Here is a 25,131-nt window from a genome sequence, read left to right as displayed (position 1 = left end):
CCGTTGAGCTCGTGCATGTCTCACTTCTTTCCTCCCTTTGGCGCGTATTTTGAGTGATTGCTCGCAGACACACACATAAAGCACTTATCACGGTCTTTTCCGCCCGAAATTCAATGTGAATGCAAAGTGAGTAATGTCCTCTTCACAAATTCTTTTTTTCTCTCGAGCCGCGTGAAAAAGAAACAAATTAAGATGTATGTTTTCAGCTGTTGGAAGCGCTTCTTTGATGTTCCCACGTTACTGTATTTTTTCCTACAAAAGGAACAAGAGAATATTGAATTTCTGGAATAAAAATCAGCTTCTAATTTAATTATACATATATGTATACATTTATAACTGTTTCAAATACGAGTAAGAAATACAGGAACACAAAAAATTTAATTCTGATTTATTTGAAAATTTAAATTTTATTATCTAGAGGCGGAAATCGAACTAATGAAGAAAGCATTTTGAAAGAAAAGCCAAACTTCATTTTTCACCAGCTCAAAGGAGAAATAAAACACTGCCTGGGATTTTCTTTTCAACAGCAGGATAATTTCCAATCAAGTTTGATGCCATGAAACCTCCAGCGGCTATTCACTCAGACAAGGGCCCGATGATAATTATCTCCTTCCTCGATATTTAAAAATATTGACCGATTTGATTGTGCAAAACCATTAGACGCAGAGAACCTAAGCTTCAAAGTTTGCGAGGGAGAGTTTCTTGGGCGGCAAGCCCTTGTTAAGTGGCTCGTTTACTCGTGTCGGAATTCACGGTTGTGAAGACGAGCAGGCAGGTAAGTTTGGAGCAGGCGGAAACTTGCGTCGAATGTGAATCAAACGCGTGTAATAATGCGCGTGCAGACGGCAAAGTAAGTGTTGGGCCGCCGGGGTGAAACTCGAATAACTGCAGGCATGAGTGATCAGCCGCGCGCGCTCAACTCGATCCCTTTCGACCAACTTGTCTCAACCCTTTCGCAGCGAGAGCAAGGCCCCGTGGGGGACCGCCGCCACAATGCATTCTGCGGCCCGCAAATAAGATTCAACACGTCGTTGCGCCGCCGGAAATCAAATTTCACGCCCTCAACTGCGGGCGAGAGCAGCAATTATTTCGCCCTGCCAACAGAGAGAATTCTACTTTCGTTCCCTGCACTCTGCCAGCATCGTGAATATGTGATTAACCACCGCCGCACTTAGCCAAATTCGCCTTTGGATTTCGGCGTTGATCAAACCGGCTCAATCCAGATTATTCAGTAAAAGATAAATATTTTTAAACATCGTCTTTGACGAAGTTTCTGAGCACACCGATCGATTCTTGAGGGTCGAATTAGGTAAAGTGGATATTTTTCCGATCACTAAGTGCGTGTCTTTTTTTGCCGCCAAAACAATATAAACGTATAATATGCGAGAGCTGCGCATGCGTCAGAGCTGGTTTGAGCACATGCAGAGAGACGTATGAATGACTTCTTTGTCAGATTCAGCCAGCTCTGACGCATGCGCAGCTCTCGCATATTATACGTTCATATTGTTATGCGGCACGCACTTTTCGGTTGGAAAAATATCCACTTTACCTAAATAGACCCTCAAGAATCGATTGGTGTGCTCAGAAAGTTCGTCAAAGACGGATTTTAAGGCGCAAAAACACTTTTTTGTTCAAAAAGTCTATTTTTTGGCGTGACAGTCGTTTTTCAGCTAAAATGGTTGTTTAATTATTCATGCTGAGGCAATTTAACGTTCCAAACAATACTTTTATTTAAAATATCCTAGGAAAAAACTGCTATGGATGGTTGAATTGGAAAAATTGAATCGTTTTTTAGTATGGACACTTGTTGGTATTTCAGTTAATATGTTGATTTTTACAAAAAGGTAGGATTTGGCCGGTTATAAGCCTTCCACTCAATTTAAATCGTAAACTCTTTACGGAAACGGTGTAAACCATTGGCATTACGACAAAAGAGGGTACAAATAAATGTATACCTGATTTTTTTGAATAATTTGACTTGATATTTGTGACCTTGACCTTGACTCGCGAAGCTGGTCACCACGTATGTCAAAAGTAGAGCATTTTGGATTTATCTTAATCCGAAGTAACTGCAACTGCAACTCTCCGAAACAAATAACTTTTAGCCTCAGTAAAATATGCAATTTTAAGTCGCTTCCTAACGTTTTATACATTGCAATTTTACCCGCTATATTTAATTATGGATTAATTAAAAACGAGCCCTGTAGTTCAATTTTTATTTTAGATATCTTTCATTTCCTCGCACTTCTACATTATTTAGCAAAATCTCAAACAACTTTTTATTGAATGGGATTTACAGCAAACTCAGCGGAGCAGAAACGAATGGTGAGAATCCGTATAATAATTAAATTTTCACCACACTGCGCCGGTAAATAATGAATGGGGGTTTCGTGACGTGAATAACGAATGCATCGCATTGATTTCTGATAAGCTGCGGCATGCACATACAAATTGGAACAGCGTTTTCCACTCTGCCGGCGGCAGCAAAGAATACCTTCGGCCTGCGATAGGATGCGGATGCATTTTTCCGTGGACAATAAAAAACGACGACGGTGCGATTGACACGAAAAAGTTTCACCTGTAAACCCTTGGCCGGCCAATATCCTATTCCATCGGCGCTGCTGAAACATTTATTGCACCCATTCGAGATTTTCGCCCTCCGCTCTCTCGGGAAGGATGCAAAACTCTTTTGTTGGCCGACTGGCGCGCAACAGCTGCCATCGAGTGAAATAAAAATCCATCCACCATTGTCGTCGGGGGACTTAAATCTATCTCTCGGGAGGCGTTGGCAATCGCTGAATTTTACGTAACGCACATATTGCCGAATAAAGCCCAAATATATACGACAAAACAGCGAATTAAACACTTTTAAAGAAAACAAAAAGCTTTCAACGTCGAAACTGTGCTGAGATACACGAGGACAGCCAAATCATTGTTTTTTAACTTTCATACACTGAAAAATTGCAATAAATTTCTACTCTGCTATTTAACAAAAGGCTAATTCAAAGAAAAGTTTTACAAAAACTTTTGGAAAATCATATTTGAGAAAGCTAAAAGGTTGCAGTTATTTTTTTTGAGAAAATCGACTTAAGAAAGCGGCGAACACTGTCTCCCTCATGTAAAATCACGATTTATTTCACACCATTGGATAGATAGCGAAATCAAGCGAAAAATCACGACAAATTTGGCAAAATCTGCAATCCTGTTCCTGGGTTCTGATTTAATTATTGCACGTTTTGGAGGTAAACTGTTGCTCAATTACACAAACAATAAACTACTTTGCTATTATTTCAACAATGCATAATGCTCTGAATGGTTGGTCTGTAAAGCTCTTGCGTTCACTCAACTCATTGCTGAGGATTTTCTCGGTATGCTCAGTAAAATTTAAATCATTCGATGTACATTGAAAAGCTCATTCGAAAAATAATTCATCTCGCGCATGCGACACAATTGTTGGAGCTGATTTGAAATGTTTGCTTTCGCATGGCAATGCCTGACATTTTCAATAAGAATCTGGTTTGTTCTGGTATAAGTGGAAACGATTCTGCAAGTTGGAAACTCGTAGCTGCTCCAGAGAGTCGTGGATGTTCTTGATTATATATTATATGTATTTTGCGCTGCAAACATGTAAAGCATTATCAAACCAGCTTCCGCTCAGTAGAACAAAACCTGCGAGGCATGTTTGCGCAACTGCCTCGATCTTTCCATTGTTTCATCTCACGAATCGAATTGAATACCATAAATGCGTCATGCTCCGATAATATAGCAGGAAAGCTCGGTTTACTTGTGAGAATTCTGAACTAAACTTCAGCTCGTGCGTGGTTAAAAATAAAAATGTCATTGATGAAAATTATATTCTCTAATGGAGGTAACGCTGTTTGCAATCGTTTCTATTTTTGTCCTTACCTTTTCACTACGGCTTGGTGTCGCGTGAATAATTAGCTAAGCAAACAGCATTGCATTTTTGCGAGAGCCTCCTCTTTTAATGTGCACCAGGGGAGTCCAGAGGCGGAAAGACAGACTCTTCACGTAACGAACACCTTGCGCGTGACCATTTTGCAACGCAAGAGCCCAAGAGCATACGGAATTAATTTGTATCCCTGCGCATATGGTTGGGATTAATTAAGTAAAAATCCTCGCACCGTAAATTTAATTCAACCAACGGTATAAATAACCCTAAAGTTGATGCATATTAAATTAGTTTTTGTTATTTTAAAAGACAAGTAAGCTCTTGTTTGTGTTAGGCCCTTATTTTGGTTCACAATCACATCTGTGGAGTAGTAAACTTTCTTACAAATGTTTTGCACTTTCAACTATCGTCATGATAAAATCAGAGTGCAACCCACTCACGAGCAAGATTTTCATCACTCTGGAAATACGAAAGTGCAAACTAGCCTAGCTGTTATCCCTTTCGCCCCTTTTCACGAAGCAAGTAAATTGAATCCGATGGATGCGTGTATCGTGCTTCGCAGTTTTCCGAGCAAAGTGGTTTCGCCGTAAATATTTGACCACGTTTATTTGCCGAGAGCAGCGAGATTGACGGACGCGAAAGAGTGCGCGCTGCCTGTGTCACTTGATATCTTAAAACATTCTAATGTTACCTTTTTTCCAGCGAGCGTGTGCATGATGGAAAGCGACTCGACGCAGAAAGAAACCCTCAAAGTTTTTTTCCGCCGTTGCTTTCAGCAGCGGCAAGAAGCTGATACACGCCGAAGGGACACATTATGGACTTTCCGCGCGTGCAAGAGCGCGACATAGAATATGCAGCAGTGATTTAAAATGAAAATTCTCATCGCAACGGATTATCTTGCTTATTAACGGGAGCAGTGTATTACTGTTATTGCACGTCCCATAAATTACGGTGCAGCAAATATTGACGCTCTGCATTTTGTTGCGAATTGTAAACACGGAGCGTAATTAATTAAAAGCAAAGTGCAACGTTCGCTGGAAATGAGTTTGCGATGAAAAACTCACGTCCACTTTGATGCCTTGCAGAGGAAAAATTTTCATCGAAGGAGTTTCTTTTGGGGTGAACCTGTAGAACTCGTGCTCGCCCTTGTACCACTTGACCGAGTAAAGCGAGTCGCCTTCCAGGTCGAACAGGCACTGCAGAACAGCCTCGTCGCCGTGCCGCACGTCGGCAGGCACCACGACGTGCACATCACGCAGCGCAGAGCCGAATCCAACTGAAAGCAGAGAGTTTCAAGTTTAATAATCTCTTGGCATATATACACTGAATCAACATACTCGACGAGTCTGACCATAAAAAGATCAAAATTGATTTCTTCAAGAGGAAACAAAGCATTTGAGCTCGTATATTGCAAGGGGCTGCTGGCAAGACTTGGAGGATCATTCGGAATGCTGTCGCAACCGAATAACTCCACTGGTGAATCTGACATACGATCCCTTTTACTTGCAGCCCCCAAGGCGATATGCTTCCATTTGAAATCGGGGACCTGTCCAAGCAGGGTGGGCTCAATGTAAAATGACCCGATATGGTTGAAGATAAATAAATTTTACACGTTGGCCAAATGAAAATTACAAATCACTGCTCAGGGTGCGTCAACTGATTTCTGGATTTAAAGCTAAAATTCGAATTCCGTTGCAAGGGTATCACAACATCCAAAGTAGAACGCACATATTTGATAATTGTGTTGCCTTGGAGAAAATAGCATGCGTGTGCAGCGATGTTTTCCAGTGCAGACTTGAAAGGGATCATCGCTAATGGCTAATTTGCATGATGCGTGGCGTACGCCTGAATGGTCCAATTTAAGGGCTCTTGTGTGCGAATTGTGTGAGCGTCGCTGTCGACGAAGATACAGCAGCAGCAGTAGCACTACAGCAGAGGCGGTTGCTTGTCGAGCTTCCTCCTCTTTTGTGCATGGATGGGAATTTTATGCGCACGGCAATATGATTTATAATGTCAATGATAACGATGCGGAGACGAGAAGAATTCGTTTCACTTTGACGTATAATTTAAACCTCTTACACAGACGAAAGAGACGCTCGTATGCGAGATTTAATATAAGATTATAAAGCAATAGGCGGGGAGACGAGAGAGCGCATCGCGCATACACGCTACTCGTCAGCGAGTCACTTTATGGCATGTAAAATTTTCATTCTAATAAAAAAGCTCATCTCGCTGACTGCAAGTGAACACTGAATTTCCCTTCTTGGAAGCGTCCTCAGAAGATACCATTTTTTTGCCATTATTCTATTTGTTCTTCACAAAATATTCACTGCGTTATTTTCAATAGAAAACTAAGCTCCTGCTGCATTATGAAGTCTTTGAAAACTTCCATCGTTTGATGGCACATTCTTTAAAGTTAAAAATAAACTATTCTTTGTTCATACATTCTAAGGTTTTAAGTCTTGTGAAGCTGGCAAAATGTAGAAAATTCGTGAAATTTGAAGCATTAAATTACCACGTCCTCACAATATGAAGCCTTTTGTGACTTTATTATGATCACAAAATGAAACTAAATTGCGGTAAACGAGCGTGCTAACACCGGTGATTAACAGCATTGTCGTTGCATGCATGGCGAAAGACATGAACAACGTTGAATGTAGTTAAACCTATATTGTGCACTGCAGGCACTGTATTATCTTCGGGCTGCGCGAATCATTTCGTCATGCTAATTAGATGGGGCCTCCGGAAAGCATGCTCGAGTGCGGACAACTTTTTAATCAGCACATGTGTTCGACCCTCGTCTGCTCTGATTGATTGTTTCCCCTCAATTTTGTGCGTCGAAATTTTTATCGCATCATAAAGCCGGCTGGGCTGATAAACGGGCGCGTGAGATTGTCAATTTCGGCTGATGCGAGAGGATGATCGATCAGGCGCACGCTGGCTGCACCAAATTCAGCGGCAATCCTCGAGTAATTGGCAATCGCGGCCGCCATGCAAAATCTCGTTTCGCCAATATCAGCAGGTGTAGGCTGCTTTTATTCGAGCCTGTTCATTGTTACACCACTCAAGGTGAAAACGAGAGCTATCTTTGCCGAGCAGGCGTCACGCGCGCTAAAAAGAAAACGGCAATTTCGGCTCGGCAGTGTTAAAACACGTTTTGTTCGGCGCGCAGATAAAAAACGGCGCACGCCGAATTTATTTGTGTAGCCAACTTATTTATCGACGCAGAAAGCTGTTTATTTCGCCGCTTTGTGTGTAATTATTTGCGAGGGCTGAAAGGCTGCACGCATTGTTCGACACCTTTGTTCCCGCGCGCGCGCTCACGCTCGCCGGGAAATTGTTGGCCTTTATCCTTTTTCCCAGCAGCGAAACCGCCACAAACGCGCACAAAGGCCCGCCGAGCAAACATCGTTTCGCCTGACGAAAACGGAGAAGAAGCGACCAATTAACTTTTGTGCAGCCACGTTCTCTCTTGAGTGGTGCAATCAGGAAGAGAGCATTAATTTGCGCGCCACGTGAAAACAGCAGTCCCGCCTTTATTCACTAAAAATTCCACATCAAAGCAAAAACTGTGCAAACAAACGACGTCATGTGTACATTTCTTCCAGCTATTTTTCCATTTTTCAAGACAAAGTATTGTCCTCGCCCCCAGGGCTGAGGGCGACTTTCATCAGACCTGTTTGCCATTTTTTCCATTAAAAATGTTCTTCTCCAGGTAGAATCAATATTTTGCCCCTTTCCACCCTTTTAATTTGAAATGATGTTGTGGGTTACTCGGTTCGAGCCAAAAGGAAATGCATCTGGTTCCTTTGTAGACGTAGATTTAATCCATAATTAAGACTGTAAAGTTTTACATAATAAATATTCACAATAAAATCTCAAAGGAAAGTCAATATATAAACAATTAATTAACGTATCAATATGCGAGTCGAGAATAACAATAATTATTATCACAGTTAAATACAATGCTTACCCCGGTATAGTCTTCGGGTCTATAAGTTATTACAAGCATCATATATGCGCACGACATTATACTCCCGGCCGGAGAGGTAAATGCGACATGACCGTATGCGTGCGTAGGTGAGCGGTCAGTGAAGGTGTATTATACAGGGTAAATGAGAAAAGCTTATCATACAGTTACAAGTGACATCTAAAGGTTACAAACTAAGTTAACGCCAATAAGCGGGAACCGCTACAGTGCCCCCCCTTTGAGGCTGGAAGCCGGAAAGAAACAAATTGCGTTTTACAAAATAAATCTTGAGGAATGAATGCTTTTCGGACGGTACGGTTATAATGAGTTAGTTGAGGTGCAAACCGAGATTGTCTCACTTCTGCTGTAATGCTAGCAGAGGGCTGTGAGTGTTCGCGGATGCGTTTGTCGATGATGGTCCTAGCCGGCGGTTGCGCGGCGCGGATGAATCAAAGACGAAGGAACGTTCGGGCACGGCGCGGCGTTGACTCGACTGAGTCCAAAACGATACCAAATCGGTAAGGAAGGGACTGGGGGGCTCATGGCGGCCGCTCGCAACAGTCCTCGGCTTCCCCGGCGTGCAGCGGCGAAACGTTATGCGACGACAGAGCGACAATGACTCTAGGTCGTGAGGGGCTCTAGCGCAGTAGCATGTCAGGGCGACGTGACCCTAGGACATCAGTAGCGCGAGCAGTGAAGGCGAAAGATTCGACTCATAGACCGATTAGCAAAATTTGAAAAGCGTATGTTGAGCACTCAAGGAATTACATGGCTTCACAAAGGGATTAAAATTACAAACTTGTGGGCAAGAATGCGCGTTAACAATTTAAACAAATTCATGGCGAGCTAAGAATTACTGGAATCTATCACTGCCTATGAAATGTTCGTTGCGAATGAAATTTGGGAAATGTCACTGGCTCGAAAGATAAATTTTACCACATAAAAGTTCTCTCAAAGAATTGTTGAAATATTTGAAGTTGTTGGGCTGCGTTGGAAGGTGAATTTGGAATTTACAGCGGTGTCTCAGGGGCGTGAGGAATTTCATCTTCTCATCTCAAATTTCCTGAATATCCGCGTCTATGGGCAAATTTCCGTGCGTCACGTCGGGCTCACCAAATGTGGGTTACTCGGTTCGAGCCAAAAGGAAATGCATCTGGTTCCTTTGTAGACGTAGATTTAATCCATAATTAAGACTGTAAAGTTTTACATAATAAATATTCACAATAAAATCTCAAAGGAAAGTCAATATATAAACAATTAATTAACGCATCAATATGCGAGTCGAGAATAACAATAATTATTATCACAGTTAAATACAATGCTTACCCCGGTATAGTCTTCGGGTCTATAAGTTATTACAAGCATCATATATGCGCACGACATTATACTCCCGGCCGGAGAGGTAAATGCGACATGACCGTATGCGTGCGTAGGTGAGCGGTCAGTGAAGGTGTATTATACAGGGTAAATGAGAAAAGCTTATCATACAGTTACAAGTGACATCTAAAGGTTACAAACTAAGTTAACGCCAATAAGCGGGAACCGCTACAATGTAAATCTCTTCCATCAAGTATCACTTCTTGGAGAGTCGATTTACGAGTGCGCGAAACTTCATCCCGTCAGATGCAATCGAGCTAATCATTAATTTTGCCTGAGGAAACAGCAGGAGGGAAATGTGCAGGCTGGCGGCGCTCACTCAGTGTGCTGAATATTTAAACACTATTAGAATTTTAAAAAGGATTAAAATATATTCGGCCGTGCCTTTACGGCCCCGGCTGCCACTGCACTGCACACAAACACGCGAGAGGGCCGTCTCGTCGGATCGTCTCTCTGCGGGCTCGTGAATTATTCGCGGTCGCAGCCCTGACGAAATTTCACAATCGCACGGAGTCCTTTAAACTCAGCATGAAGTAGCTGCTGCGGCCGCGTTTGTCAGTCCGCTTAATTGCGATCTCGCGAGACGCGCGGCCCATTGATTTTGGCGGAAATTCGGTGCTCCAGGTGTCCATTAGCGCTGGCGGAAAACACGCGTTTCCCACGCGAGAGACCGACTCAAGTGCGAAATGCATTTTTTCAGCTCTGATTGAGGCCAATAAAGGCACGAATCCCACACAGTCGGCGCAAATGGCATGGAAATATTTGAGTCGCTCTTCCGCCACCGTTCACCGCCTCTCATTAGGCTCTTTTGTGCCGAAAATCCAGCCGTGACCATTTTTCAGGCAGGCCTCGCACCGAATTTCAATTACCGATGACAAATCCCTCTCTCTCTCTACTCGCCGTGTTTAATTCCGCGGGATTAGTTGCACCCGTTGTGTGCCGCCGAATCGAGACGGAAGAAGATAGAAGATGGAAATATTCCAGCACGAAAGTTATTCAGATCCATTCAGCAGTGATCGCCGGTGTAATAAATTTGGCCCGTCGAAAGGGACGACTTTTGCTGCCGGGAGAAGAGAGCAGAGCAGAGCAGAAGAGAGCGAAAACGACAATGGCATCAAGGCAGCCGGGAATTTCTCAAAGACATTCGGCTTAATCTGCTCGAAAATCCGAGTCGCTGCAGTTGAAAGCATTTACTTTTATCCGCCTTTGAATGAGCGAAATATGGGCCGGTAATTTGCTACTTTCTTCCTGCGAACACGCGCGTTTATTACTGCGTCACCCTGCTTTTTACACGCATTTTTGTTTGCATACCACGCGGTCACTGGCTTCATACGGTTTAGCAATAAACAAATATACAGCCAGAATTTAAGAGATGAAAAATAAGTTTGCTGCGGCCTGTATTCATTTTCATCATCAAACGACCCGCCGGCGCGTTTTCGGCGGTTTTCACGAGACACATTAAAGGGCAATCTCATCTTGCGTCTAATTAATCTGCGGCCCCATATAATTCGCCAGAGTTTTCATTTGTCAGCCATAATTGGCGGCGTCAAGTGTTTTGCTCCATCAGAGGCGGATGAGAGCCTGGATGGCTATCATGGGCCCACTCATCTCGTTTTCTCCGCCGACACAAAGAAGAAGTGTCTCGGGAATTGTTTTTTATTCTCCTCCACTTATTTAGACCTCTTGGGAGCCAACATAAAACTCCAACAAGTAAATACAGCGCGCGTAGCTCTGTTTTGTGTATGTGTGTGTGTGTGTCAACTCGAGGCCGGCGACATAAAACTTGCAAAAAAGAACGCAAGCGCGTGTGTGGCTCCAATTAATATTTCATGCCACGCTAAATTTCTTTACGGCCGCAGACATTTTTCTCTTTTCTTTTTCCTTCTACCCAGAACAATTTGCCTATTATACCTGTTGGCGCGCGTGTGTGTTTTTCTCTCTCGTTATTTGCTCAGCAAGAGAGTCTTTCTTTTTCGTCAGAACACTCGCAGCGAAATTTGGCCAAGTTTAGATATTAAGTTGGATTTCGAGCTGGGGTTCCGTTGTTTAGCAAATAAATAAAACAAGCTTGCAGGCAAAAACGCTATTTTGTATGTGTGTTATAACAGTCAGGGTGAGGGGGAAAATCTGCGTGAATCGAACAGAGGTCAATTGCATTAAATCGACTTTCAGTTTACGCTAATTTTTCAGGACATCAGTCGGCACAAATATTCATGAATTAACTGTGTTGAGCGCACTAATAAACTTAGTTGGAAATGCTGGACCACAATCAAGGTGGCTGCAACCCGCAGGACAGGCGTGCGGATCCGGTTGCAAACTCGTAAAATTAAGTTCTATAGAAATTCTGCCACTCGGCTCGGATTTGATTAAACGTCAAACGACACAAAGGTCCGATGGGGATGGCAGCAGAGCGTGCTTGCATCAGGGTGCATAATGCAATTGACAGGCTTTGATTTATCGTCGAGTCGCGCTGCAGTGAGGGGCGCGGCGCGGGAGGCGCTGTGCTCTGCCCGTTAATATTATTAATTCGCAATAATGGACGCTGCTGACAAAATAGCCCGGGCTGACCCATTTACTCTAGGCACTCTGATTATTATTGTTACCATCAGGAGCAGCGTTCTCAAGCCCATTAGGGCGAGATGAGCTGATATTTGGGCAGCATGCATACGTAGTTGCAATTACACACACACGCGCGCGCGCTTGGTGAGCACATCAAAATGTGTTTGCATGCACATGAAGCCGGATGAAGTTTCGGTTTGGCGGGCAACCAGCCGCCTCCCAATTTGGACCGTTAAATTAGGTGCATGCGCACGCCGATTTCCGGACCGGGGGAATAACTGACAATGAAGTGAACACAATGTTCTCCGACGAATGCAGAGGCAGCATAATGAAGAACTTTTTATCTTTACGTCTCAAGAGTGCTACATTTTTTATGCTTGATAAATTGAGCTCTGAAGAGGAGAGTGGTGCCTCTCCAATTACATTCCATACCACTCCAAATACCCGATGATAATTTTGAAATTAATTGGCAACAATTCCTGGAAAATAACGTTACATGAAATCTTAATAAAATCGACAGTATAATTCAGTATATTTTTGATGGAGCTGGAACAATTTGCAAGGCAGGGACCTTTTTTACTAATTGAAAAGTGCAACCACTCGAGGTTGTTTTCATGTTCAATATAATTAAAACCAAATAGGACGTATGTGATGACGTCGGAACTAGTCGAGGAATAAAAACGACGGATTTCTTTTTTGACAACAAGGATGAAGCCTGGTTTTAATTATATTGAACCTTTTTTACTGTTTGACCAATCAACCTACGGGCACCCCCAATTCAAACTTTCGAAACTTTTGTTTCATAAATAACACTTACAATCTAAATTAGTATTTCAAGACAAATTTAAGGAAATTTATCAAATTAACAATAACGCACCTGTTTCTGATGTTTTGCACTATTTTTTGTAATAAAAAATGATCTTGGGAATGCAGTTCATTAAATAATTTATAGGAACTTGTGTTTATTTAAATACCATCTTTGTCGAAGTTTCTGAGCACTGCAATCAATTCTTGAGGGTCGAATTAGTAAAAGTGGACATTTTTCCGACCAAAAAGTCGAGCGCGACGTGCGTAGCACAAGTAGAACTTTTTTTCCCGCCAAAACAATATGAATGCGAGAAGTGCGTATGCGTCAGAGCTGGCTGGATCGGACAAAGAAGTCATTCGTACAGGGGGTCTCTCTGCAAGTGCTCAAACCAGCTTTCACGCATGCGCACTTCTCGCATTCATCTTGTTTTGGCGGGAAAAAAAGTTCGCACGTCGCGCTGGACTTTTTGGTCGGAAAAAATATTCACTCTACCTAATTCGACCCTCAAGAATCGATTGGTGTGCTCAGAAAATTCGTCAAAGACGGTCTTTAACTATAACTTTTCTATATTGCCTCATTTTTTTTACAAAAATTGGTTACAGATTGGTCCTTGCCGTAACAACAGGAATGAATTTATTCTTAAAATATTTTATCCATGTTCTCTGCTCAAATTAGAGTGACGAATTGATGAAAAGTAGCAAAGCGAATGGCGGAATATTATTCTACGATTCTAATCTGGTGGTGGCGGGCGAGTGAGTTTCCCTCTCGTGATCGGCTGGCACTCAATAATGAATATACTCACGGTCCATAAATCATCCTCGGACTGACTAATTTGAATGGAGCGCGGCGACCACTTTTCTCGCATGCATTATCCATCTCCCGTCTATCTGCCGCTTCCGTGCGTGCGGCTTCACGTGTAATAAATTTATTAATGCTCTCATTATTAAGTCATTGACGGGACGCACGAATCATTGGCGAACATCTCTCTCTGGGCCCCGTAAATATCTGCCTTGATGCAAAATCGATTAGAGAAAGAGCCTGCTAACGGCTCGCTTTCAATGACCAACTTTTAAATCGCATTAAATTTATGGCTCTCCAGCACGTGTCCATATATCTGCATTAATGCGCCGACTAATGTGGAGAGCGAGCCGTAATAGTCATCGTCGTGCGTCGGCAGCTAGAAGCAAGCTCTGATTCCACGTGTGATTTTTACCCGTTTCTCGATTCGCCCTGGGAAAATCGACAGCTTGTTTTCGTGTCGAAATCAGAAGGCAGCGGAAACATTTTGAATGGCTCATCAAAAGTCATTTCGGCAGTGTTTCCAATCGAACGGCTTGCCTGCGGAAAGCCCTCGAAAAAGCAGCAATACGTGTGTGTGTGTGTGCAGGCAAGAACAAATTTGGGCGGATTCGCTCTCAAAATTGACACCGGCCGGGAGGCACGCACAGTCGTAAAAAGTGCGGCGGCCGCGCGAGCGGCTGGCTTTTTAAAGCCGGCAAATATTTGTCTGACAGCCGAATGATATATACAACTGGAAAAGTTGGGTGTGCACAAATATTGCGACGAAAATATGTATGAGCGGCAAGTTTTGATCGTTGCGTGGAAGAAGACAAACTGTCAGGCCCGGCGCGCAGAAAAGTATGCAACTTGGCCTCGTCGACTATTTTGTTTACGAGCCGCAACTTTTGGGCACGAAATTGAAAAACTCGTCGAGAGCAACATTTCTCCGAGAAAGTTTAATTATGACGTCTGCAAGTGCCAATTACTCGGCGGATTTCAACTTTGCACTCGGCGCGTTGATTAAAGATGCTGTGTGCCGACGCGCCGTTTTTTGCAATTTCGCCCACTTAAGTCGCGCCGGCGAGATTTCCAAAAGTTTGTATCTCTTGAGTTTGCCGCTCAAGCGCGGAGAGAAAGAGCGTACAGTGGAGCGGAAGTCATTTTGTGTAAATTGAGATGACGATGACACTGAATCTGCTCCTTAAAACCATTTTTTGCGCGGCGAATGTTGACTTCTGTCAAGAGAATAACTCGAATTCCCTCTTATCTCTCTGAATCCTCAGTGTTTCCTCAAAAATCTCTCCTAACCAAAGAGCTCCTTTAATTTCTCTTGACACTGAAGAAAAGCGTGTAAATTCTACATCGTTTGCAATAATTAGAGACCTGAAAGAGATACAAGCAGAGTAAAAGTCCTCTCGTGTAAATCGCCTACCATTCTGCTTGCAGCCATGGAGTTGGTCAATCGATCTACAATCGTGGAAACAAATTAAAATTTCATTTTAATTGCGAGGGAAATGACGCAAATCGTCAAAGCATCAAAGGCCCTATTTGAAAAATCCTCGACGCTGATTGGCTGATGCAACGCGCATGTCGGCACCTTCTGCGCAGTTTTGTATGTATATTTCAACGTATTCCAAAATCGCACCTGTACATATTTCGGATTAATAGAATAAAAATTATTTTGAATTTGAAAATCGCAGTGGAAGTGTCTTAAAATTAAATTTATTAAGAAAGAATATGGTGGCGCCATCTGTTGGTGGCTTCGAAAACTAAGGTCTTATGCAACTGGTGAATTAGATGGATTTAAATCAACTGTTAATGTGTTTCTGTGATTATATAGCAAAAGTAGGCACCAAAAAGTCCGATCGGTAGCAGAATGTAGATCGATTTATACGAGAGTCAGTTAATATACGGTTTGTCATGGAAGCACAAAGACTTTTGGCGAATTTTGAGACTTTGCTTTTCGCTTTTCACGAAAGAGCGAATAACAATCTGGTTTATTTGCTCTCTCACATATTTAATGAGCTTTGCAAAGCTCATTATTGAGAGCAAAAACTATGTATTTGACCAGATAATTTCCCAATTCGCTTTGCAAAAAAATTTAAAAAAATCCTTAAGTAGAGAGAGAGAGAGAGAGAGAGAGAGAGAGAGAGAGAGAGAGAGAGAGAGAGAGAGAGAGAGAGAGAGAGAGTTTATGTCGGCGTACCCAATGTCCCATGCTTCAATTCCTACATTTCGTTTTTATGCCCATAGTCTGATACGAGTGTTAATATTTTCTCATTTATTTTGGCACTCGAAAGTCTAGGTTTGTTTTCATTCATTATTGCAAACAAAATGATTGAAATTAAAAAGTTCAAGGTTATCAAAGGTATAAAAAAACAATGAAGTTGATGGAAGTCAGACTCGTTGGTGTTTAGTTGAGATTAATAGCACAGTTACGCAGTAGCAGCTCAAAACACTCAAGATACGGCGTGCTTGGCATAATTGCTGCAGGTGTAATTAAATTTCCGGCTGAGGAAGAGTGAAATTAATCTGACACACTGCAGCGCTCGTTCACTCTCGGGCCTGTGCGCGCAAGACACTTAACGCTGATATGCTGTCTGCACCTTTGAGTATGTAAGGCGGAAAAAGGACTTAGTGTTTCTTCTCGGAACGGAACTTTAAATTCGGGCCGTCAAAAAACGTCGCGCTCCAAGATTTATGTTTATACTGGCTCGGCGCAGGGGAAATTGTTTTTCATTTTTATGACGTTTAAAAGCCGCTCTTTGTTTTATGGACGTTAAAAAGCGGGCCAAATTGCTTTTGAATCATCCCTGAGACGGCAGATAATGCAGGCCGGCAAGATTCTGCGTGTGCAGGTATCTGAAAAATGACTCAGCCTTCTTCTTGCACGCGCGTACACGGGATTTGAAAGACTTTTGCCGCTTCCGCCACTCTCTCTGATCCATTTATTTATTTTAGGTGCTCTCTCGTGTCGCAGTTTGGGCATAAAAAGCAAAGCGACCTGTCGCAGCAATTTGTCTCCCCGCCGGCGTTGCTCTTTGTGATTTTTGAAAGCGCTCTGCCTCCACTTTTGCGGCTGCTCTGCATCGCAAAAGCGATACGCTGTATCGTTTTCTCCATCCCTGCGCAATTAATTGTTATCATTTTCCAGCCCACTGTTCATTTATTTTCATATTTTGCTCCAAAGGCCATGAATGGAAAAGTCATTTTGCGTCTATATTTTCTTTGCAAAATGATACAGCTTTTGATGATGGAGGAAAAAATATTCAATTACGGCTCGTTTTAGAATCATTCAATGGTTTGCTCCAATTAACAATTTCCCAGTATCAACACGGACTGCAGCAAACCACACTTTGTTCAAGAACGAACCGAGTTGAGTTTGAAATGGGAATAATTTTATCTCGAGCACGGTTGAATAAGCATTGGGCATGACCACAGACCGCCGAGCAGAGCAGAGCAGAGCGATGTGCAGAAAAATGCAAAACACAAGAGCGATATTGCAATATTTATACACTCTCGAGAGGCAATATTGTTTTTCCGCCAACACACACACACACGTAGTAGAAGCAGACCACAATGGATTTAATAAAACTCGAGAAACAAATAGGCTTGCTCGACACACAGTCAGATTCAGGTCACGTAGTGTCGCAAATCGTTCACCTGCGAGTGCTTCCGTGATCGTTCACTCAGCTTCTGGAATTACCGTGGTTTTCGAGCGTGTATCCCTTCACAGTGGGCAGACACAAATGCAGCCAAACGAATCTTCTTCACTGACGCAACACAGCAAACCTTTCAAGTAGTATTGATATGAGTTCTGTAAATCATATCTCATTTTTCAGTTTGAATATTTGATTTAAGGGACCTAAAATGTCCTTTGTGCGACACATGCAGTGTTTTGCTTGGCAAAGACAAATATTTAAACTGCGCGGTTGGAGCGTTCGCTCACTTTTATCAAGTTGAAAAGGGGATTTTAAAAATCTCAATTACAAAGGAGATTTGCATAGAATATATTAGCCATCTTTTTGTGCCTCACTGCGTTGGGAAAAATCGGATAAAAATCTAAATTGTTAATATAATTGCACTCAATCATACTCAGCTCTTTTATGTGGTAGCTGAGTGCTTTTTAAAAACCTACAACATGATCATATCATTGAATGACTTTGAAACACATTTGGGATCAACTTATAAATAAATACAAACGATATAAAATTTTATTTTTAAAAGCTTGTCATTTTCAGGTTGGGCATCGCTATATGCATGGACGGAATTTTAGTATGAAGGCAAATGGCAAATTTAATTGGCGTGCATATCAGTCCGCTTTGCTCGCCCCCGCGCAAGCGGCGCTCCTTTGATCGCTTGCAAATACAATTCGTTCGTTTATCTTGCGTCGCTTCCAAAATAAATCCTTTGTACCGTGACAGTTGGCTTTTTAAATTAGTAAATCTGTCTGATTTAGTCTGTTTTTCGCTTTGAAGCCCAGTCGGAAAATGCCGAAATCAGGAACAAGAAAATTAAGAGACAATATAAAATGTCAAATGCGATAAAAAAAACCTCTTTGCCGTCGCGTCGCCGCGCTTCGGGAGGGAACAAGAGTCGAGTTTGTTTTTCACTTAAAACGTGCTGATAAAAGGTAATAAATTTACTAGTTGGGGGTAACGAATTCACTAATTGCTCACAAGGTCAGACGATTTTCTACCATAAAATTGGCACGTTGTGCGGAAGGGACGCCGTCAGTCTCGCGAGACCTCAGGCAACACACAGGCGCACAGATTTCTCCCTGGGAAATGGATTTGATCGGCAGCAAGGACTACAGCGAGTTAGTAATTTATTATTTCATGTAAGTTTAAATATATCCATTTTTAGGAAGAGCACTGAGTTGCACACGTTGTGCAGATCGAGGGAGAGATTGGGAAAGAAAAAAATCTCTTCGTACCGAGAGGTTTCGTAATTATTTTTGGATACTATATATTTTTAATCGTTTCTCGTATGAGATGACAGATTCGTGCTGCGTTTGTTGCCAACTTGGCTGTCATTCACCCCGGAATGATGTTTTCATTTTCTGCGATGGCACTTCCTGAGATGTTGGCGGACGATTCAGTCATCAAAATAACAACTGAGCAAGCATCTTGGATTGGTATTAAAAATTAATTGCTTGTAGGTTGTTAGAAGAGGCTTGTCTCATGTTTTGTGAGATTAACCTTTGGAAATGAATGCAAACCGCAAAAGATTTGGCCTCTGCGCATTATTTGGGAAATTTTTACTGTCAGCAATGAATCATTTGCCTCTCTAGTTGGCAAAGTGTTCTATTGAAAATTGTATACACTGACGGCGTGGTTTTTTATTTTTTATTTCTGCCACCCATGAAAGCAGGCTCCATTATAATTCTGGCATTGATTCCCGCAGCGAGCATCGCATCTTTTGCCACGCCAGCAGGCTGTCTCTTCGGCGCATTCATCATGGACCGGTTTGGGCGCAAATTTGCTCTGGTTTTTCTGTCGATTCCCTGTATCCTGGGCTGGCTATCGGTCGGAGCGGCGGGTTTCGTCGCCCCTCACGTGTCTAACGATTTCGCTCTAAACATAATTTACTGTGGCAGAATGCTGAAGGGATTTGGCACCGGCATTGTGGCTGGAGCTTCGAGGATTTACACGAGCGAGGTAGTCTACCATTAAAAAGCTCTTAACGTTTTTCCCCACCCTCGGCTTTTTAACCCGAATGTGTGTGTGTGTGTGTGTGTGTGTGTTTTGATATCGATTCGTCCGACTGATTACGCTGAATTTCAGATTTCGACGCCTCGTCTGCGCGGCACGCTGACGGCGCTCGCCTCCCTCGGCGTCTCGACGGGGGTGCTGATAGGCTATTCGCTGGGCGCTCTCTTCTACTGGCCCCTCGTCGCCGTCCTGTCTGCCCTGATTCCGCTCGCCTCGGTCACCTTGACGCTGATTTACCTCCCGGAGTCGCCCACCTGGTACCTCACCAAGAAGCGCTGCGCCGAGGCTCGTCTGGCCCTTCAGAAGGTCAGGGACCCCGCCCTGCCGGCCGAGAAGGTCGACGCCGAGCTGGCTCACCTGGGAGGAGTGCTCGAGAGCGACGGCACGCACAGCAATTGGCACGAGCTGAGCAAGGCGTCGTCCCTCAAACCACTCGCACTCGTCATTTTCTATTTCTTCACGTATCAGTTTTCAGGTAGGTTAAATAAACTGTCATTGTCCCCTCGAATATAACTTAATTTATGTTCCATATCTAATAAACAGGAGTAATTTTTTAAATCACAATTTCTCAGCGAGATAAAAGAAAAAGGAAATAAATTTTCATATACTTTCTGGTTGCTGGCGGCGATTGGACCAAATATCAATTTAATAAATGGGAAAAAATGTAAAAAAATTTCCGGATTGCGACTTGTTAATAGAGTTGCTCTAATTTCGGACAGGCATCAGCGTGCTCACGTTCTACAACGTGCAAATTGTGGAGAGCACCGGCGCCAATGTGGACAGCAGCGTGGCCGCCGTTTGCTTTGGAGTGGTTCGGCTGGTGTTCAACGTCATCGGCTGCTACCTGCTGACCTTCTGCGGCCGCCGCTTTCTGACAATCGCGTCAGGGGTGGCCTCAGGGACCGCCATGCTGTCTCTCGGCGCGCACCACTACCTGGACGCGACGGGCGTCGTCGAGTCGGAGGGCTGGCTGTGGCGCTACCTGCCCATTTTCAGCATTGTATCCTTCTACGTCAGCTACTCGATGGGCTATCTGCTGGTTCCGTGGGTGCTCACGGGCGAAATTTATCCTGCCAAAATCCGCGGTCTGCTTGGCGGAATTACGACTTGTTTTGCGCATTCCTTTTTATTCGCCGCGGTAAAATCGTTCCCCTATCTGATGGAGAATGTTGGCTTTCATGGCTCGTTCTGCTTTTATGGATGCACCGTGGCGTTCGGTTCGATCATCCTGTTTATCCTGCTGCCTGAGACGCGTGGTAGGACGCTGCTGCAGATAGAGAGCAGCTTCAAGAAAGTGCCGCACGTGAGCACGCCGCCGCCGCCGCAGCAGGTTGCATGATAAGCGACCGCCAACAAAACACTGATTTTTATGTATTGAATTTTTACGGCAATATTATTTGTAAATGCTCAAACTGCGGTTTCAGAGCAACAAAGCTTTTATCTCGTTTCGGCAACGGCATGTTACTAGGCGGATGTTGATTAAAGATTATGCAATAAGTTATCGTAATAGATCGTTTTTTTCTGATCAACAAAATGTTCGCGCCGTTAAATTAATTTTCAGGCAAGGATGGCGCAAACCCATTAAAGAAGCACTACTTACAGCTAAAGCTAACTGATGATACTAATACATACAAATTTGCTGAAAAAAGAGATAAGTGTGCCGCACCGCTGTGCCGCCTACAAGGTAAATTAATGTCTCTACAAGCTCATGGCACTTTTCTACACGATCCCGAGTTGTTTTCTGAGAGCTCGGCTCACTTGAAAATGAATTGTGAGGAGAGAAGGGTCTCCTTTGGCGCCGACGGGAAAAAGTAAGTTATAAAATATTCTTCGACGTATTCAAGCAAATTACGTTAACGTTTGCATACAGGCATCCAAGTGAATCAGATGCCTTTATTTCAAAAGGGATTCAACGAAACACTTCTCGCTCATCTTTCAGAGAGGTAATCTTTTAAGACTTTTTGACCTAATCGTGCAAAAAACAAAATAAAAATTATAGATTCGAGCCGCCGTAGTAGCCAATTTAGCGGTGATCCATCTTGGCCTGATGTTTTCCTTCTCTGCAATGACTCTGCCCGAAATGAAGGCTGCAGACTCGATTCTCCGCATTAACGACGACCAAGCCTCGTGGATAGGTATAATGACAAGTTTGAAATGATCTCGAATGTAAAGAGTGCGTGCAGCGAGCATCGCGTCCCTCGCCACCCCGCCCGGCTGTCTGTTCGGTGCGTACCTAATGGACCAGCGAGGTCGCAAGTACGCGCTCGTTTTCCTCTCGGTTCCCTGCGTTCTCGGATGGCTGTCGGTGGGATTCGCGGGACTCGCCACCTCGCACGTGTCCAACGATCTAACCCTGTACATAATTTACTGCGGGAGAATGCTGCAAGGCTTCGGCACCGGAATAGCGGCTGGCAGCGCGAGGGTCTACACAAGCGAGGTAAAATCGAAATGCATTCTAACATTGACGCGATTATTATTACTGTTTCCATTAAGACGTCAACTCCGTACCGGCGAGGCACCTTGACCTCGCTAGCCTCACTCGCCATCTCCCTCGGGGTCCTGATAGGCTACTCCCTGGGCGCCTTGTTCTACTGGCCTTACGTCGCCTTCCTCAGCGCCGGGATACCTTTGTCGGCCGTCTTCTTGCAAATAATTTTCCTCCCCGAGACGCCCACCTGGTACCTGACCCAAAAACGGCGCAACGAGGCCCGAGCTGCCCTGCAGTGGGTCAGGGATCCCGAGAGCTCGGCACAGGAAATCGACCAAGAACTGGCGCACTTGGGAGGAGTAACTGACGACGCGGGGCCCACGAGCAAGTGGGCCGAGTTGAAGCAGCCGTCCGCCCTCAAGCCCCTGGCGCTCGTCACTTTTTTCTTCTACACGTACCAATTTTCGGGTAATGTTTCAGAAAATTCCGGAATAAAATAGTTGTTAATTAAATTAATCACTCGCGCAGGTATCGCCGTGCTGACGTTTTACAACGTGCAAATCATCGAGAGCACCGGCGCGCAGGTGGACGCCGACCAGGCTGCGGTGGGTTTCGCGGTGCTCAGGCTATTTTGCAACGTGATCGGCTGCTACCTGATGACCATTTGCGACCGGCGCACGATGACGATCGCGTCCGGAGTCGCGTCAGGTGCCGCAGTGCTCAGCCTGGCCACGCACAATTACCTGAACACGATCGCGGTCGCATCGGACGACTGGCTGTGGCGTCACCTGCCCATTTTCTGCCTTGTTTCCTTCTACATTAGCTACTCGCTGGGCTACCTGCTCATTCCGTGGGTGCTCACTGGGGAAATTTACCCGGCCAGGATTCGCGGCTTGCTAGGCGGAATTACCGTGTGCTTCGCGCACTCGCTGTTGTTCGCCGCAGTCAAGTCTTTTCCGTTCTTGCTCGAGAATCTGGGTTTCCACGGTACTTTCTGGTTTTACGGATGCAACGTGGCAGTCGGCTCGGTCATTCTCTTCATCTTGCTGCCCGAAACGAGAGGTCGGACGCTTTTGCAGATCGAGAGCTACTTCAAAAAGGCCCGCAGCAATGGAGTTTATTAGAAAGCACAAGTGAATGTGTATTTATCAATAAATGAATAATCAAATTAAAACGTAGATCTGTTTTAACGGTGTGATTTTCACGCTGCACCACATCACGGCAAATCCATAGTGGCAAAACACGAGAGCAGGGTATTATTGAAAGGATCGCCGACTAAAACCACTCATGTGTTACTCTCGGTAGCACATATGGTTCGCTTTTTATCATAGAAAAAATCGGCAAACTCGGCTGGCTTTGCCGGCCGGCACTTTTGTTGAATTTCAATTACTCTAAAAGCATCCGCTCGCTTACACGCTCGTGCCCTATGAATCTGGCGCGTCATTGATTGACTGTAATAAGCAGAGCTTTATGCGAAAGGCCTGATTCCACGCCTCATTTCCTCTGGTTTTCAACAATCTCTGGCAAAATTGATTTCCACTGTCAACCGACGCTGCTCCCCCGGCTCCAATTTTTCCCATATGGAAGCACAGAGAGCATTTAATTAAGCCTGGAGGAGCGCATCAACATCCACTCGCTGAGGTTTGCCGCAACATTTGCCGGCAGTTCAGTAACGAGCGAATAAATTAGAAACGTAATTAACTCCGGGAGCAGTAAGTTTCGTTGCGAACGCACTTAAAAGAGGCCGGCGGCAAACAGTGTGTGCCATTATTCAGATTTTATTTTGGGGCGCGCGCAGCTAGCCACGCGGCGAACTTTTACACAGATGACCGTACATCAAAAAAGAGCTGCGAAAGTATTAGGGAGACCAATATAAAAAATGTGCGCTCCAAGCTTTTATTCTTAGGGTAATGTCATAAAAGTTTATTCGCCCCCTTCCTTGCTCGTACATCGCTCTCTTTCTCTCTCTATCTTGCGCCAACGACATAACAAGAATCATCTCGCTGCGCGCATTATGCCTTCTCCGAAAAAGAAATGTAAGAAAAGGGGAAACACAAGCAAGCACACCTACGCTCGTTCCTTTGAGCTAATGCAGCTCGCGTAGTGAATAAAAGCGGAATCTTTGCAAAGCAGTTAACAGCGGTGGTTCGTTAGCGCAGCGCCAAAATAGGCTCGCACGCATTTCGCAGCGAAAGACGTGAATGTAGAGCAGTTTTCTGCCTTTTGATAAGAGCCTTAGAGGCGGCCAGTTCAAAAGAGATTGACCGCGTGGCGCAAAAAGCCGCACCTCGCGGCCGTGCTTAATTGGATAACCGAGTCAAACGCGTTGTAATTAGGGAAGCGGTTTTCACTCACAATCAACGGCGTAATGCTTATTTCGCTTTGAACGTAATGAGCCTTTTTTGTTTCTGCGAAATATATATATATATATATATATATATATATATATATATATATATATATATATATATATATATCTATAGGATGATTTGTTCAACATCAAGTTTTTCACTTTTAAATACTGGTTTATTTTCACATAAACATTTTTACCAGTAAGGTTTTGGCAAATTAATATATTAGAGCATAGGGAATAATTACAAATAAACAGTTTTGTGTAGAAAGAAAACATTGAAAAAGTCAGTACGGTAATTTCAACATTGATGAAAATTTACAAATGGCTGTCTGTGTTAAATGAAAATTTGAGGAGAACTCTGTCATTGAGGAAACCTTTTTGTATATTTTAAACGAATGCATTTCAAATCAGAGAGTAGATAGACTGTAGTGATGACTTGAGCAGAATAGTTGTGCGGTGATTTTCTTTATATTTCATAACAAAACTAGCGGAGCGTAATAAAGAAAAACGTTCGGCATTTTCCGCCTTCAAGAAAACAAGGAAATCATTACGTTAGAATTCTACTGTAGAATAACAAAGATAACTTAAATTTTGTTAAATATTCTATTGAAAAAAAATAAACTAAAATGTTTGTAATCATCAAAGAGTTCTCCCAAACTCACAATCAACAGGCTCAAAGTTTGTTCCAGCTCAGAATTACTAGAAGGGAGTTCCTTGGATTGGCTAAAGTCGCTAAACAAGATAACTTTCAGATGATGATCATAACCAACACCTGGACCGTCAGAAAATTTTATTCAAAACCACGTCGACAGAGGGGCGACGCGCTCTCTTGGAAGCTGTAAAAATTGAGGCGCAACTTTGCGCACGTTCGCAGAATTTACTCTCGGCGGGTGTTCGGAATAAGTCGCGATCGGCAGCTGGGCGCAGAGGGAAAAGTCAGCGGCAAAATGCAAATTTATGCATGTTCGCTAGGCGGGCGGTGTCGCTTTTTGGTCCACGCACTTTTCAATTTGAATCAATCGCGTCAGGCGCGCTCTCCGAGGATATAAGTTTAAGTGCGTTAACTCCCCGAGCTCTCAATATCTTGTTCCGAGTATAAAATCTGACAAGGAAACGCTTCTTCACTTAGAGGATGCGCTCTCTCTTCTCTTTCCTGCTCAGCCTCCAGTAAAAATTCCTACGCGCAGAAACAAAAACCGGTGGAATATATGGGGGAGTCGCGCGGAGAAAAG

General features: G+C 43.7%; 3 protein-coding genes across 3 annotated transcripts in view; 2 read left to right on the top strand and 1 right to left on the bottom strand.

Moving 5' to 3' along the window:
• The window catches only part of LOC135944481 (uncharacterized), a 68,098-nt gene that overhangs the window by 26,460 nt on the left and 16,507 nt on the right, over window positions 1-25,131 (bottom strand). Inside the window, exon 2 of the mRNA XM_065491470.1 lies at window positions 4,975-5,186. Within this exon, the coding sequence (XP_065347542.1) occupies window positions 4,975-5,186 (212 nt within the window). The remainder of the gene's footprint in view (window positions 1-4,974; window positions 5,187-25,131) is intronic.
• LOC135948373 (facilitated trehalose transporter Tret1-2 homolog) lies at window positions 18,092-20,625 on the top strand. The gene is made up of 6 exons (XM_065497602.1): window positions 18,092-18,223; window positions 18,271-18,346; window positions 18,406-18,541; window positions 18,811-19,064; window positions 19,191-19,593; window positions 19,838-20,625. The coding sequence occupies exons 1-6, from the start codon at window positions 18,192-18,194 to the stop codon at window positions 20,455-20,457; spliced, it is 1,521 nt and encodes a 506-aa protein (XP_065353674.1). The 5' UTR covers window positions 18,092-18,191; the 3' UTR covers window positions 20,458-20,625.
• LOC135948372 (facilitated trehalose transporter Tret1-2 homolog) lies at window positions 20,676-22,720 on the top strand. The gene is made up of 6 exons (XM_065497601.1): window positions 20,676-20,929; window positions 20,989-21,061; window positions 21,118-21,253; window positions 21,302-21,555; window positions 21,612-22,014; window positions 22,075-22,720. Exons 1-6 carry the CDS (start codon window positions 20,811-20,813, stop codon window positions 22,668-22,670), a joined length of 1,581 nt encoding a protein of 526 aa, XP_065353673.1. The 5' UTR covers window positions 20,676-20,810; the 3' UTR covers window positions 22,671-22,720.

Source organism: Cloeon dipterum, chromosome 1 (assembly GCF_949628265.1).
Source record: "Cloeon dipterum chromosome 1, ieCloDipt1.1, whole genome shotgun sequence".
NCBI classification, from domain to species: domain Eukaryota; kingdom Metazoa; phylum Arthropoda; class Insecta; order Ephemeroptera; family Baetidae; genus Cloeon; species Cloeon dipterum.
The sequence above is the reverse complement of the archived record's forward strand: the minus strand, read 5'-3'. Positions and strand labels throughout refer to the sequence as shown.